Source organism: Prunus avium, chromosome 1 (assembly GCF_965620075.1).
Source record: "Prunus avium chromosome 1, drPruAviu1.hap1.1, whole genome shotgun sequence".
Taxonomy (NCBI): Eukaryota; Viridiplantae; Streptophyta; class Magnoliopsida; order Rosales; family Rosaceae; genus Prunus; species Prunus avium.
In genome coordinates, this window is record NC_142284.1 from 12,307,946 (window position 1) to 12,324,510 (window position 16,565).

A 16,565-nucleotide genomic window follows, 5' to 3' on the forward strand; every position below is an offset into this window, starting at 1 on the left:
ATATACTTGTATTTTCTATAGAATTTTAGCTTCGCTCTTGTTTCTATCAGTGTTTAGCATAAAAATTTAACCTTAAAAGTGTTTATTGTTTCATAAAAACACTTTTAGTAACAAAAAGCACTATAAGTTAAACTATTTCACGTAAAAGCAGTGTCAAACATGTCATGAATCATATATAAACAAACAAACAAACACTAAAGATCATTAATTAAATTTTATAAAACTATAAAAATAAATATAGAAAATAAGAAAATATCCATTATAATTTTGTATGTTTTTTTGTTGTTGTGAAAAATAGACAAGGTTACCAACATGAGTTGGTCCAAGTTGAAGGGGCTTGGATCCTTTAAACAAGAGGTCCTGAGTTCGATCCCAGGTACTTGTGAATAGAATAGACTCTGTTGGGAGAGGTCCCCGCTTTGCGCTTGACCATACCTCGAGGGATTTAGTCTCTGCAGTCGCACGGGGATACCCTGGAAAACCAAAAAAATAGACAAGGTTAAGACAAAAAAAATATCGGAAAAGTAGCGGTAAGAAAAAGGCAAAAAGGAACCACATGATTTTGCAACGTGGCGAGCTGGATTAGAATATGCTTTCTTTTATTTTATCATTGCATTGGTGGGGTCGTTAGCTCAACCTCCTCTTATCTTTTTATTATTATTATTTTTATTGTTTTAGAGTTTAGGGTTGAATATGTTGCATTGCATGTCCTCTCCACTTCACCCGCAGATTCGGTAACCACTCAACCTCAAACGCATCGCCTCACCTGCCCACTCTCTCTCTCATCTTTACACGCCACAATCTCAGCACGTGCTTCGCGCGTGTGAGGCAACCGCTCGCTTTTCCACGTCCCTTGTCGGATAGAACAATCCAAGATGTCGTCATAATTTCCACACGCACTCTCTTTTTTGGTAAGAATTTTCCACACTCTTTTTATTACTTTTGGAATTTAAAATGTTAAATTATTAACCAGAAATAGATGGGAAAAAATAAAAACAAAACGCTTCCCGCAATCCTGGAGACCCCGACATGTCTTGGTTAACCGTAATTAGTTCTATTTAAAAAATTTAATTTCAACACTTTGCTAATAATGACGGAGAAAAAAATTACCATCAAGAGATAGAAGATCTTCTCACACGCACTGCTGTGTTATGATAGTTAGAACTGAAGATCGCTCACTTGCAAATTAAGGCCCTTGCACATTGAGCTGAATCCAATTATTTAATAAATAACACTTTTTGAATAAGAAGAAGATAATGAGTATTTTTTGTATGTGTTTCGAATCGAAGAGTATATTTGCTTTAGCCAATTTGGCTCGGCTAAACCAATAAAGAGGAGGTGATTTCAATCTCACATATGAAACAACTTTGAGATTTTTGATGAGGACAATAGGTTATCCACTAATTATTGAAAGGGTTATTACTTCAAACTTAAAAAATAATATTTGAAAAACAGTCACTCTCTAAACACACAGCGACAGTAAAAACTATTGTTTATTTTTATTTACCCTAAACCAAAAAAAGAAAAAAAAAAAAAATGGTATTACTGTACTTTTAAGCGTTGTTGACAGGGAGGGAGGGAATCTTGACGTCTAAGCTAGAAGAAGAAGAAGGATGTTAGGTGTGCTGGCAGGTTAGTTGATTTTGACCACAAAAACTATGGAAGGGCCTGCATCTCCTTCTTCAACGCTATCACAACGGCAGCGTTTGGACGAAGCTAGGGTTTCAGAGATGGAGATTCAACCTCCACTGCCCAACCAAGACACCTCCACCGTCTGGGACTGGGGAGATCTCCTTGACTTCACCGTGGACGACGACCTATCGATCTCGTGGGGCTCCGTCGAGATCGACCCGGCTCCGGCTCTGGAAGATCCGCCGGAGGATCCGAATTTGAATTCGGGTCGAATAAGGAAGCGCGACCCGAGGCTGGCGTGCACCAACTTCTTGGCGGGTCATGTGCCGTGCGCGTGCCCCGAGATCGACGAGAGGATGATGGAGTTGGAAGAGGAGGAAGCCGGGCATGGAAAGAAGAGGGTCAAGACGGCTCGGGCCCCTCCTGGGACGGCCCGGTGTCAGGTTCCGTCTTGTCGTGCCGACATTAAGGAGCTGAAGGGGTACCATCGGAGGCACAGAGTGTGCCTTGCCTGTGCAAATGCCAGCACTGTCTTTCTTGACGGTGAGACCAAGCGTTATTGTCAGCAGTGTGGCAAGTAAGCTCAATTTTAAGTTGATTTTCAATTTCAGAGATAGTGATTTTATCTTTGCATTAGTTATAGTTTAGCAGTTTCGTATTAGTAATCTTCAAAGCTGTTAGTATGTTCACAACTTAGCATTGGCAATTACCCAAGTTTTTTTCAGGAAGCTTTTGGATAATTTGGATTAAGCTAGCTTCACAGGTCCTGAGTTGTGATTGTAATCTTATATGACAATCAATTTTATGCTTTTACCTATAAGGTTACTTTGCACTTGTTAACTCTCCAAAATGCAGAGAAGGGACTGTTTAGAAGCAACAGAATAATTACATGTGCTCTTCTTTCTGTGGATGACATATATCTTTTAATGGGTCAGAGGATACTGCACTTAGATATTAATTATATTAAGGTTTGGCTGATTTGTTTTAAGGGTCTTTTATACATAAAGATAGATGTTGAGAAAAGTGAGACAACCCCTATTAGCAATTTAGCACATTGGAGATGTTGAATGGCTTGCAGCTGTCATTGGCTGTAGGATAAGGTCACTGCCTACGTTTGGCTCTTTCTTTAAGTTCTTCATAAGCCATAGGCATTTTGGATTCCATACTGCTTGTCTTTGTCGTGAAGACTGGCGGGTTACAATAAGTAATACTTTTTCAGAGGGAGTTTAGATTGGCAATAATTATTAGTGTAATGAGTCATTGTACTTTCCAGAAGATTCGTCGACCTGGGATGAAGAGGAAGTTGTAACACTGTCACATTTCTGTTTTATTGAGGGACTGCATGTATTATTTTTGTTGAGTGTGCTGGAATAATTTTAATTTTGCTTTTGTAATTTCGTTTCTGCTTGTGCTCCAATTCTTTGGCAGGTTCCATGTCTTATCAGATTTTGATGAAGGTAAGCGAAGTTGTCGAAGAAAACTAGAGCGTCATAATAATAGACGACGAAGGAAACCTACTAATTCCAAAGGAGGGATTAGAAAGGAATCTCAAAGGGAAATTCAAATTGAAGATACCAATTGTGATGGTGGAGCAGGAGAAGGTATTCAATGTTGGTTTTAAGGCAACCAGTTTGTAAAATGAGCTGTATAGTAGTTTTTCCTTCCTGGAAAAAGAGTCTACTGATCCAATTTGTATGCATAATGTACAGACAGTATACGGTTAAGCAGTCAGTTAAATGACAAGGAAGAATTGCCGGAGTCTGAAGGTGGACGTATTTCTACCCTCAGTTCATTGCCTGATTCCCAGATTGTCCATAGTGATGGTGGTGCATCTTTGGTAGCTTCTGGTGAAACCCAAGTGGATGGAAGAAAACATGATTCTAACAACTCTCTTTCTCCGCCAAATTGTGATAAAAGTGCCTACTCTTCTATGGTGGGTCTTTGCTGCCTGGTTAAAACTGATCTTTACATGAGGAGATATGATTGAGATGTACTGATTTGATACATACTTGTAGTGTCCGACAGGTCGCATCTCATTCAAGCTCTATGATTGGAATCCAGCGGAGTTCCCTCGAAGACTTCGGCACCAAGTATTATTAAAAGATTGTTATTACAGTTTAGTATATATAGAGAGAATTATTTTAATAGAAATATGTCAGGACTTGGATTAACATGTGGGTAAATGTGTTTACAGATATTCCAATGGTTGGCCAGCATGCCGGTTGAGTTGGAGGGGTATATCCGCCCTGGATGTACTATCTTGACTGTTTTTATTGCAATGCCAAAGTTTATGTGGATGAAGGTAATGATGTCGGTAATCTTATTTGCAAGATTGATATTCAGTTTGTCAAAGTTTTCCTCTTACCTTGACTTTACAAATTTTGTTCAACAACTTTGGTTTTGATCATGTGATGGTTTTGCTCAGTTACTTGAAGATCCTGTATCATATGTACATGACTTTGTTGTTGTACCTGGAAGGATGCTGTCTGGGAGAGGCAATATACTTGTTTATCTAAATGACATGATTTTCCGTGTTGTGAAAGGTAATCTGATGCTCCATAGATGTGTTGTATTTCTATTCTTTTATTAATTATGCGGTAAAATATGACTTAAATTAATTGGCCTCTGCGTTTATTTGATGATCCATCTTGACATATTGCTGTTAAAAGATACAGATCTCTGAATAATTCTTGTTTGCAATCTTTCCATGAGATGTAAATGGATGTACAGAACTAAACAAAATTTATGAAATTATGTTGGTCAGAATCATCAATTTGTGTTGGTTGATCTTAGATTTTGGGCGAGTAGAATTTCTGACTAATTTTCACGTTTCCTGGTAGCAGGACTGGTCGGTATCTTTTTCTTCTTTTGGGGTAATCTATTTTCAGTAATTAATGTGCTGCTTTTCATTTTGGTATGCACAGATGGGACTTCTGTAATAAAAGGGAAAGTTGAGATGCGGGCCCCAAGGCTTCATTACGTTCATCCTAGATATTTTGAGGCAGGCAAGCCCATGGAGTTTGTTGCCTGTGGAAGTGATTTATTACAACCCAAATTTCGGTAGGACTTCCTTTCAGGGTTTTCCACCTGTTGATAGTAGTTTATTGTGTTGTATTTTGATTCAGCCCCTTTCAGTTCTGTCGTTTTGAATCATGTGTTATTATGATAAGGTAGCTTTTCATGAACACGACACTTCCTATCAACTGTAAGACTAGATTATAATGGAGGGAGGGGAAACTACTTGGTGACACTCTCAACAGTCTACATAGACTTGTCACTAGTACATAATAGCTACTGTTCTTTGTTGGTCCAAAAGTGTAGCACTGATAGTGTGATCTTGGAAGTGCTAGAATGTATTGATCAGAGATGTATATCAATTATGGCAGATCTGTAGTTGTCTGATGGCACATGCTGATTACTCTTCTGATTGTATCCAAATAAAATAATTCTGATTAATTTAAAGTTTTGCAGTCAGGTGTATGTTCTATAATATTCTGTTTACTTGTTCCATGTATGTAGAGAGCAGAATTATTGTCAAGTAAGTTGCCTAATAAAGATCATTATGGTGACAGGTTTCTTGTATCCTTCTCTGGAAAGTATCTGGCTTATAATTACTATCCTGAATCTTCTCCTAGTCAGATTGAAGGTGACACTGCTACTAACTTAGACCATCAATTATACAAGATACATGTCCCTCAGACTGAAGCAAATCGTTTTGGTCCTGCATTTATTGAGGTAAATTTTCTGGGCTCTTTTCTTTAGCCTCCTTATGGTGTATATTCTTGTCTGATCATATCTCCAGACTCCAGCGATCATAATAGTGTTGTGGTATTCCATCATGCTGACAAAAGTAAAGATAGTGTTATGATATGCATATTGTTGCTTGCATGGGTGTTTGACCATGTTTCTGCAATGCTGATTACTGATATGTGTCAAACACTTGACATTCCCTATGCAGTAAACCCTTTTATGACCAGCGATTTATAATTTGATATGCAACTTCTTTGATTGGTTAATGCATTGATGAGAATTGTTGGTCTTGAAACATGGTATGTAGTCAATTATGTAGCTATTGCTGATAACATTAGCCATAAGCTATATCTGTGGACTGGAATCTGCGATAGGTATATGGAAAATAGTAGGATTCATATAGATAAATTTTGAGGTTCACATGGAGACAGAATCATAGTTACAAAAGCATTTTAAAGCATGGTACTTGGTTTTTAACTTGCCAGGATTTTCTTTGCCTCATAATTTATCTTTGGATGAATCTATATTGCAGATTGAGAATGAATCTGGCTTATCGAACTTTCTACCCATACTCATTGCGGACAAGGAGGTTTGTGCAGAAATGAATACTATTCAGAAGAGATATGAAGAATCTTTCTCTTTGCAAGGATCACGCTTTTCTTCTAGTGGTTCTCTGTCAGACTCTTGTGAAGCATCTTCCCTGAGACACACAGCATTTTCTGAAGTTATTTTAGATATAGCATGGTTACTTAAAAAGCCCTCATCAGAAAATTTTCAACGGATCATGACTGTTTCACAGATCCAAAGATTCAACTATTTATTGAACTTTTTGATATCCATTAAGTCAACAACCATATTGGAGAAAGTTTCACAAAATTTGAAGACTCTGATGGATAACATGGAGTTACACAGTGCAAATGATGGCACCAGTGATGCTGACATGAGGCTCTTAAAGAATTACATGGATTATGCCCGTGATCGTCAAAAAATTGACAACTCTGGGGTTTTAGTACCATTGTCTGGAAGATTGGTGCAAAAAGAGGATATTGTTTCTCAAAGTCAAAGCTGCTTTCAGAATGTTGGAAATTTGGTTGTTCCGTTACAATGTCAGGTGAGAACTTCATTCAATTTTGGTATGGTGATTATTTCTTCTTCTTTTAAGTTAGCTTTGGTTTCATATACATTTTACTCATTAGCAATTTAACATTTCTTCTCATCTGGTAGTCTGGTAGTTCGAATTCCAACATTTTAAGAAGAAAATATTGTGGTAAGGCATTGCCTTCCTGGTAATTTAACTGTTTTTATTTCTGACAGGGATTTTCTTTTCTTTTATTTTTGTCCAAAAAAATTTGAGTTCAAACTTGTTGCTTGCATGTCATTTCATTAGTTGTTATTGCCCTACTGATTTTTCTTAGAGGCTGCCCTGCTTTCTTTTCCTATCACTTTGGGATCTGAAATACTACTTCTACAGTCAACTAGTGAAGGATTTTTTTGATTCTAACTGTTTGGCTACGTTGTGGTTAAGTGCATGACAACTTGTTTTTTCCTCCCTTTTGCTAAATTGAAATCTACAGTTCTATTTTGGCCATCTAAGATCTTATAACTAGTTGTGTTATTCACCATCACATTTTTATCAGTAAAATGTTTTCGTACTTCTTATAGCTAGCAAGAGATATCCAATTGAGGGTAGGGCGGTCACTAATTGTACATAATTTACATACTTGTTATTTTCTGTACTCTTATTTGATAAACTGATACAAGTTTTGTTCTGTTAATTGTTATGTAATACTATGCAGGATACGGAGATAACTGTGGATGGTAGGGTGGATGTGATGGTGGGTTCAACTTCTCATGAGAGAAGTGAAACTGTTCCACTCTTGAGTAAAAAAGCAGTCATGAAAGCTAACCTGATCAAGAAATGGCCAAGAGTGGCTAACTGTTACACTTCTGGGGAGGTCTTAATGTCCCGCTCTAGTGGGGGGTTCTTGAGATTTCGCCCTGCACTTTATGTAATTTGTGCTGCAGCTATCTGTTTAGGATTTTGTGCAGTCCTCTTTCATCCTCACAAGGTTGGTGAATTTGCAGTAACAATGCGCAGATGTTTATTTGACAACTTTTAGATGTTTTAGTTTTGTTTTTTTCTCCTTAGAATGTATTCCTCAATCCCTTAAATCTGTATATATATATGTATGTATTATGTATCTCCGTTGTGCACTACTTTCTAATATTAGATTAAGACAAGCCGCCAAAAAGTTTTTCGTCACCGAGCTGTTCTTGCTGCAAGCATAAATTCTGAGTACTGCCTCTGTTAAGTCTCATTCTGTTTTCGGGTGCTGTTCTTGCTCGAAGCATAAATTCTGCGTATTGCCTCTGTTGAGTCACATTTTCTGGACTATGTTTGCCTACGGCCTTTGAGATAGTAATTTTTATTTTTATTTTATAAGAAAATGAAGCTGCTCGAATTTTAATTTTAATTTTGGTAATGCAATATCAGCGGCGGCTGATGTTCCAGTTGCATTGTGTATTATATTGTTGTAATGTTTAGATATAGATTTGGTGTTGTGCTTAAGTAATAAAAGAGGCCTGGTTTTCTGATCGAATTCCTTCTAAACGTTATGGAATATGGGGTTTCATGCTGCTTTTGTTTTTGGATTTTTTTTCTTATGAAGACCCTAAAACAATTCAAAACTGTCCATTAATTAATATTTTTTGCGCAGTTGATAATAATAATAATAATAATGATAATTTGAACATATTTTCTTTCTAATTTCAGTATATATTATGTGCACGTTCGAATGTTGAAGTGTACGCATGATGCAAGTTAAGCAAACGCTTGTTGTGCTTGTTATTTATTCATTTATTTTATCCTCTAAAGATTTCAAAGTATTCCTTTCAACTGATGCGATGCTGCTCATCTGCCCAAACTGCAACAGAAAAGATGAAGATATAACAAACCCAATACCCCAAAAAACCCAAAAACAAAAACATGAAGGTAGCTTACCCTTTTCTCCCCTTATTTATCCATAGCATGAGTCATGGCTCATGATATTTGTCGTGTTTTCAAATCAAAGGCCACATGATATATCTTAATTTAGCACAAAATAGTTAGCAACTTAAGGTAGGTTATCCACTAATTGACAACGAATTCCACCCCATTTGATTGTCAATCCACACAAGCAAAACCTTTTTCTTTAGAGTGCTGCTAAACGAACCCTAAAATTAACTAAGTACACCCTACTATCAAAGTATTTTTTGGATTACTAATTTACCCTAATATAAAATGACTAAAAAGGATATATTGAATTGTGAAACATGACACCACATATTTTTAGGGTGTACTTAGATCATAGTGTGTACTCAGTTAATTTTAGGGTTCGTTTAGCAGCACTTTTTAAAAACCATCTAAAACATGACACCACATATTTTTCCCTACACTTCTCTTCTTCTCCATCTTAGCATTTGGACAGCCGAACTCTTTTATCTCTCAAACCCAAGCCTAGCAGAGCCTCTTCTCCTTTCAATCACTCTTCTTCTCCAAACTTATAATTTTTTCATTTTTCTCATCTTTCAATTCAGAAAATTCCCTAAAATATTTGAAGCTCCTTGTAAAAACTTGTTTTCTCCAATTTCCCTCCTCAAAAGTAGCCACACCAATCATATTGGGGCTTATATCAGCAAGCAAGGCAATCAGTTTTTTTTTTTTTTTGGGTGGTCATGAATCAAAGATTTCATTGAAAAAAAGACAGAGACTACAGATAGCCTAACCTTGTCAACCCCTGACTAAGAAGGCAATCAGAGTTGTTTTTTGGTTTTAGATATTGGATTCATTAAATAAATAAAAAATTATGAGAACGTTTTTGTATCATTAGTTAGATTTAGGATATATCAAAAAGAACAATATTGTCCAGATTGTACAGTTAAATTTTTTGAGAATCAAAGCATGGAGAAAAAGGGATCATAGGGAGATCGATGAATGTTGTTGGTTTTTATTTTTTTGGCAAGATAGAGTGTATTAGGGTGTACTATGGGTATTTTTGGTAGTAAAATAGAGTGTACTTAGTTAATTTTACATTTTAATTTAAATATTAGGGTGCACTTAGATCATAGGGTGTACTCAGTTAATTTTAGGGTTCATTTAGCAGCACTCTTTCTTTATTGATATTCTGTTGAGGGGTAAAAATACAAATAAAAATAAAACTTCTAGTACATCTTCAAATTCTAAATTCTAAATTAGGCCCACTTGGCTGGAATAGCAACAGCTTTTATTTTGCAATAACACGCTTAGCACCATCCAAAGTATTCTTGAGTAACATTGCAACAGTCATTGGGCCCACGCCTCCAGGAACAGGAGTTACCCATCCAGCAACCTTACATGCTTCCTGGAAATCGACATCTCCAACCAATCTATAGCCTGATTTTCTACTTGAGTCGTCTATAGCATTTGTGCCGACATCAATGACTGCAGCACCTGGTTTTATCCAACTCCCCTTGATCTGAAAAATGATTAACAAATTTCAGATAGATTTCATCAATTTGAAACATAAACCCTACGTCCCACAGCGTCCAACCAAGACAAGGAATGTATTATACGACACACAGAAACGATGTTTGCTCCACTAACAGATGGCAGTCATTTCATATAAGCAATGATACAACTTAGTGAAGAGGGCTATTTTATACACACCAGACCACTGCTTATAAAGCATCAAAGCCATTGTCTTATAACTTCCAAGTAAAAATGATGGAAGTACCAAGGCCGAAGAATTTCCTTTTTCCTTCACCTGGGATGAATATATGGGAGGAAACAACCAAGTATACCTATTCTCTTATTAGTTGCATTTAAGTTTTCTTGTTCAAGCATATCTTAAGGTGTTTGAAGTATTTAACTATGTACAAGTTGTGTTTACTGAAAAATATGGAGCAGTTCGTATGTGGGATCTTAGTGTTATGTGCTAGTATTTATGGGTGAACAAATTACCATGGTCTTCAGCACTACTTTTAACTTGAACAAATTAAGTACTAGAATTTTCATGGAAAGCCAAACAAATATTAAACGAGAGAAAACAGGTATGTCATAAGACGATGTTACTGCATATCAAGGAACAACAATCTGTGAACTACCTACCATCATTGCTTGCCCTGCTGCAGCAATAATAATGTCCGCTTCACGAATGATACTCTCTGGATCATGAGAATGAGAATGGACTACAGTAACTGTAGCATCTGCTTTCAAAAGCAGCAACGAAACTGGCAATCCGACTATGTTACTTCTGCCCACCACCACTGCCTTCTTTCCCTTTATGCTTATGCCACTCCGCGACAGAAGTTCCAGACAGCCCTGCAGAGAAAATTATCTCATAAAACAAAACTGCTACCTGCCACATGAAAGCCTCTCACAGCTCCATATGAGTATTTCTTGGATAACAAGGTTCCCTTGTTTGGCACAAAGTATACCCAAAGAAACAAAAGCATACGTGTGTGTGCGTCTGCATCTATCTGTGTTTGAGTACATAACTCAAGTGTCTTGCCTTGGGAGTGCAAGGAAGGAACAGAGGTTCTCTGCCTTTCATCGCGAGCTTGCCGATGTTGAGAGGATGGAAGCCATCAACATCCTTCTCGATGCTGATTTCACTCAACACCTTCTCCTCATTAATATGCTTAGGCAAGGGAAGCTGGACTAGAATACCTACCAACAAAACAAAACCTACTTTCATGACGATCAACAACGAAAATGTAGCACATAAACAACTGGTAGAATTTTGCAATTATATTTTGACAACTTAGAATGGAAAAAGTGATCATCTTTCATGAAACCAACCATGAACATCGGGATTGGCATTCAATTCATGAACTTTGGCAATGAGGTCGTCTTGGGACACATCCTCAAGGAGGTCTATGTCCAAGGATTTAATGGCAACCTCAGCACAAGCCTTTCTCTTCATGCTCACATAGCTCTGAGAGTCCTTCCTGTTCCCTACAATCACTACTGCCAGTCCCGGAACCTAAACCATTGATTGATTGCATAATTGAATAATTGCATTGTCAAAATTTATTCACTAAATAAATAATTACAAAAATTAATTCAGATAAATAGAGCAAAAAAGCAAACCTTGCCATATTTCTGGGAGATATGGCGGACTTCCTCGGCGATTTCGTTTCGGATGGTCTGGGCTATGGCTTTTCCGTCAATTATCGCGGCCTTGTGATCCGATTGCGACGCCATTGATCAAATACTCACTCTCAGTCTTGAAGAGATTAGGGTTTACAATGACAATGGATCTGCACCCATAAAAACCCTAAATTAGGATTTACAGTGACAGTGGGTTCGATCGACTGAGAGAGCTGAGGCGAGTCCGAGAGTGCGACTCTTTCGTTTGTTTTCGAGTTCGATCAGGTACATGGAGCTGCTTCCATGTTGCCACTAATTCGCTGACACGTATTTATATTTAATAGGAGTATAGCCGCCCGGCTATACTGTTTATTAAAAATAAACATTAAAAGTAATAGTTGCATTAGTTTATGCTTTATAAATACTAGCCTCTCCTCACGTGCTTCCACGCCTGCGAGAGGCTTTTAAAAAAAAATTTTATTTTATTTTAGAATTAAAAAAGATAATGGGTAGTTGTGTTCCATAAAAATAGGATCCATTATCTGATTTTTCTTTTAATTTTAATTTTTTTTAAATATGAAAAAGTGTGAATTTACCATATTATCCTCATTTAATTAATAATTTCAATTCTTAATGTTTGCATTAACCAAGGGCATTTTGTGGTATTTTGAATGTTTCACAATTCCCTGCCTTTTGCTTTATAAAGAATTGAAATTATTAATTAAATGAGGATAATATGGTAAATTCACATTTTTTAAATTAAAAAAATTAAAATTAAAAGAAAAATAAGATAATGGATCCTATTTTTATGGAACACAACTAACCATTATCTTTTTTTAATTCTAAAATAAATTTAATTTTTTTTTTAAAAAAAGCCTCTCACAGGCACAGAGAGGCTAGTATATATATTAAGTTGCTAGTTTTGACATCACCAAAGCAGATATTGAAGGGAGAGAAATTTCACAATAAATCAATTTGAGAGTTTTTTTTTTTGGTGTGTGTGTGGGAATATTTGCCTTTAGTCTACCTTGTTCTCTCGAGTTCTACTAAATTTTGTTACTGCCCACATTATTTGTTGTAGAGAATTACATGCTGTGTTGGAGTGTTCTTGGCAATTGCTTCACATTTCAAATAACACTTTACATGAAGAATACTACCACACGCTTACTACTATACCCATAAATCTTTGTTTGAAATTGTTGTTTTGGTTGGCAAAGAGTTTGCAAAATCACCATCTTGTATTTTTGTTACAACAAGTAAGAAATAATCTTAGCCTCTCACATTCTTTGAGTTAGTAAAATGCGGAATATGAATAAAATACGTACGTTTTTATTCGGCAATATTTTGGCAAATTACAACTGATAAGTTTGGCCACTATATAATATTTGAAAATGATTTATTTAAAATTTTAAATATATATTATTTTTATTCAATAATATGCAAAAATTATGTGTATAATTGAAAATTTTGTAAAAAAAAGTGTATTAAACATGAAAAATACGTGTATATGTGTATAATACGAGTATTAAATGTGAAAATGCTAAATTCTTTATACGGGTAATGGCCTAATATTAATGGATAAGGCTCTAAACTACCCTTATCGATAAACTAAAATCGGGGGAAAACAGTTTTTTTTTTTAATTTTTTAAAAAATCACAGTGTCTTATGTGAAGAGTATTGCCGGTTAGCTATACTATTTATAAAAAATATTTATTAAAAAACGATCCTAGTAAACAGTAATACTATTTTATTTATAATAAAAACCGTAGTATAGCCGCCCCGCTATACTATTTTTATTATTAAAAAATCTAAGTATGACCGCACGGCCATACTATTTATATAAAAAAAAAGGACCCGCCCATTTCGCCACATGTCAAAAATAGTATAAAAGCCCTGAGTAATAAAAAATATTTGTTTGTAATTGTTGTTCTGGTTGGCAAAGAGTTTGCAAAATCACCATCCTGCATTTTTATTAAACATGAAAATACTAAATTATTTATACATGTAATAGCTATGGAAAAGTAAAAACTCAAAAGGGGACAATAGAGACTTGCATAATGGGCTAGTAATGGATAAGGCTCTAAACTATCCTTATCGATAAACAAAAATTGGGGAAAAATGTTTTTTTTTAATTTTAAAAAAGGACCTGAGTCTTTTCTGTTAAAAAAAAATAACACCGAGGCGGCTATACTATTTATTAAAAAAAAAAAAAAGGCACCCGCCTAGCTGCTAGCGCCCATTTCGCCATGTGTATAGCCACGCGACTATACCATTTTTATTATTAAAAAATCCGAGTATAGCCGTGCGGCTATACTATTTGTTAAAAAAGGACCCTCTGGCGCTTGCGCAGTTTGGCCACGTGTCAAAAAATAGGATAGCCGCACGGCTAAACGATTTTTATTAAAAAAACACTGAGTATAGCCGCCCGGCTATACGATTTATAATAAAAAAAAGACCACCCGCCTAGCGCCTAGCGCCTAGCGCCCATTTCGCCACGTGTCAACAAAATATAAAAACCCCGATTATAGCCGCCCGGCTATACTATTTATAAAGAAAAATAGAGGACCTGCCTGGCGCCTAGCGCCTGCTACGCCACATGTCAAAAAATACAAGTTGACAAACCTTAAAGCCCACCATATAAACAGTTGTAGGCTGATTATTTAAGCTATCCTACATCAAAATATTCTTTTACTTCTTGTTTTGGATCAAACAACAGTGATAAGATTGCTGATAAACCAAGATTGGCTGCTTGTTTTAATTTAGTGTAACCCCTTAAAGGGGCTTGTCGTTTGTTAATGAACTAATTCTCATACAGTTACTGAGCATCATTCACTTTCTCTCCCTCAATATTTGTAGGATTTCATGGAAGATTATGAGATAACTGTGCCTTTTCAATCCCTTAAGCTCTAGGATGCCATGTTGATGGAGTTTGCCCCAAGAAAAAAGCTAGTGATATCTGCACAACTTCTGTCCATGATTTTGAAGGTGATCAAACCTACAGTGAGAAGCCAGGCCACATTTTCACTTTAACAGCTGATTTTGATACTATTGATGTCTCAAGTTACGATGCTCTTGTAATCCCTGGAGGTCGAGCTCCAGAATATTTGGCATTGGATGAGAAAGTTATTGAAATAGTGAAGCAAATCGTGGAAGCTGGGAAACCAGTTGCATCCATCTGCCATGGGCAGCAGATTTTAGCTGCTGCTGGTGTTCTGCAGGTAAGGTTATCGACATACTCATTTAAGAGCAGTTCCCCAGCTAGTACTTTCTTTTTTCGGCCAGACTACACATTTGTTTCCTGAAACTTTATGCAAAGTCCTTATCCTTTGAGTTTATCAATCAAGTCGGATTAAGAAGTTTACTAATTTATACTTTATAGATACTAGCCTCTCTGCATGTGCTTCCGCGCCTGCGAGAGGCCTTTTTTAAAAATAAAAAAAAAGTTATTTTAAAATTAAAAAAGATAATGGGTAGTTATGTTCCATAAAAAAAGGATCCATTATCTGATTTTTCTTTTAATTTTAAAAAATTTTAATATGAAAAAGTGTGAATTTACCATATTATCCTCATTTAATTAATAATTTCAATTCTTAATGTTTGCATTAACCAAGGGAATTTTTTGGTATTTTGAATGTTTCACCATTCTCTGCTTTTTGCTTTATATATATAGATTAATTTGCTAGTTTTGACCTCTCCAAAGCAAATATTGAAGAGAGAGAATTTCACACTAAATCAATTTGAGAGTTCAATTTTTTCTTCTTCTATTTTTGTGGGAATGTTTGACTTTGGTCTACCTCGTTCTCTCAAATGCAACTAAATTTTGTTAATGCACGCATGATTTATTGTAGAGAATTGCATGCTGAGTTGGAGTGTTCTTGGTAATTGCTTCACATTTCAAACAACACTTTACATGAAGAATACTACTACCTTGCTTACTACTATACCCATAAATCTATGTTTGAAATTGTTGTTCTGGTTGGCAAAGAGTTTGGAAAATCACCATCTTTTTTTGTTACAACAAGTAAGAAATAATCTTAGCCTTTCACATTCTTTGAGTTAGTAAAATACGGAATGGGAAAAATATGAATAAAATACGTACGTGTTTTATTCGGAAATATTTTGGCAAATTACAACTGATAAGTTTGGGCACTATATAAAATTTTAATATGATTTATTTAATTTATTTAATATATATTATTTTTATTCAATAATATGCGAAAATTATGTGTATAATACCCGATTTTTGTGTGAATAATTGAAAATTTTGTAATAAAAAAGTGTATTATTAAACATGAAAAATACGTACGTACGTGTACAATACGAGTATTAAATGTGAAAATGCTAAATTCTTTATACTGGTAATAGCTCCGGAAAAGTAAAAACTCGAAAGGGGACAATAGAGACTCATATAATGGCCTAATAGTAATGGATAAGGCTCTAAATTACCCTTATCAATAAACAAAAATCGGAGAAAAACAATTTTTTATAGAAAAAGATCACAGTGTCTTGTGTAAAGAGTATAACCGCTTGGCTATACCATGTCACCCTCTGATGTTCCTATTACATTGTGTAGATCCGTTTTTAATGGAGGGAGGTCTATAACAAAACAATTGAAACTGTCCAATAATTTTGTTTGTTGTTGGAAATTGTCCATTAATAATTGATTTTTTTAGTATCCATGTAGTGTGTGTGAGTTTAGTATATTATCGTCCCTTTTAATAGGAAAGGTCCTAAAAAAATTGATTTTTTTTTGTTCTCAATTGATAACAATAATGATAATTTGAACATATTTTATTTCTAATTTATACAAATTATAATATCATCATATACTATGTGTACTTTTTTTACAAGCGATATTGGGAAAGGGGGAGAATTGAATCTAGAACTTCAGATATACGAGTAAGTGCTCTTAACCACTTGAACTACATACTCCTTGCATATTATTATTATGTGCGTATTTAAATGTTATAACATATAAAAAATAGCAATATTTGAATTATTATTTTTTGGCAATATTTGAATGTTATAGTATATAAAAATGGCAAAATCTTATACGTGATCGTATATGCATGAG

General features: G+C 35.4%; 2 protein-coding genes across 2 annotated transcripts; one reads left to right on the forward strand and one right to left on the reverse strand.

The window, feature by feature from the left end:
* Nucleotides 1-1,566: 1,566 nt before the first annotated feature.
* On the forward strand, nucleotides 1,567-7,982 carry SPL7 (squamosa promoter binding protein-like 7). Its single transcript, XM_021945126.2, has 10 exons — nucleotides 1,567-2,209; nucleotides 3,061-3,233; nucleotides 3,342-3,565; nucleotides 3,648-3,722; nucleotides 3,827-3,934; nucleotides 4,058-4,175; nucleotides 4,557-4,692; nucleotides 5,205-5,367; nucleotides 5,915-6,493; nucleotides 7,179-7,982. The coding sequence occupies exons 1-10, from the start codon at nucleotides 1,659-1,661 to the stop codon at nucleotides 7,500-7,502; spliced, it is 2,451 nt and encodes an 816-aa protein (XP_021800818.1). The 5' UTR covers nucleotides 1,567-1,658; the 3' UTR covers nucleotides 7,503-7,982.
* Nucleotides 7,983-9,504: 1,522 nt separating this feature from the next.
* LOC110745069 (bifunctional protein FolD 2) lies at nucleotides 9,505-11,790 on the reverse strand. The gene is made up of 5 exons (XM_021945145.2): nucleotides 11,492-11,790; nucleotides 11,201-11,384; nucleotides 10,911-11,068; nucleotides 10,508-10,720; nucleotides 9,505-9,875 (listed from the first exon to the last, which is right to left on the reverse strand). Exons 1-5 carry the CDS (start codon nucleotides 11,603-11,605, stop codon nucleotides 9,645-9,647), a joined length of 900 nt encoding a protein of 299 aa, XP_021800837.2. The 5' UTR covers nucleotides 11,606-11,790; the 3' UTR covers nucleotides 9,505-9,644.
* Nucleotides 11,791-16,565: the final 4,775 nt, after the last annotated feature.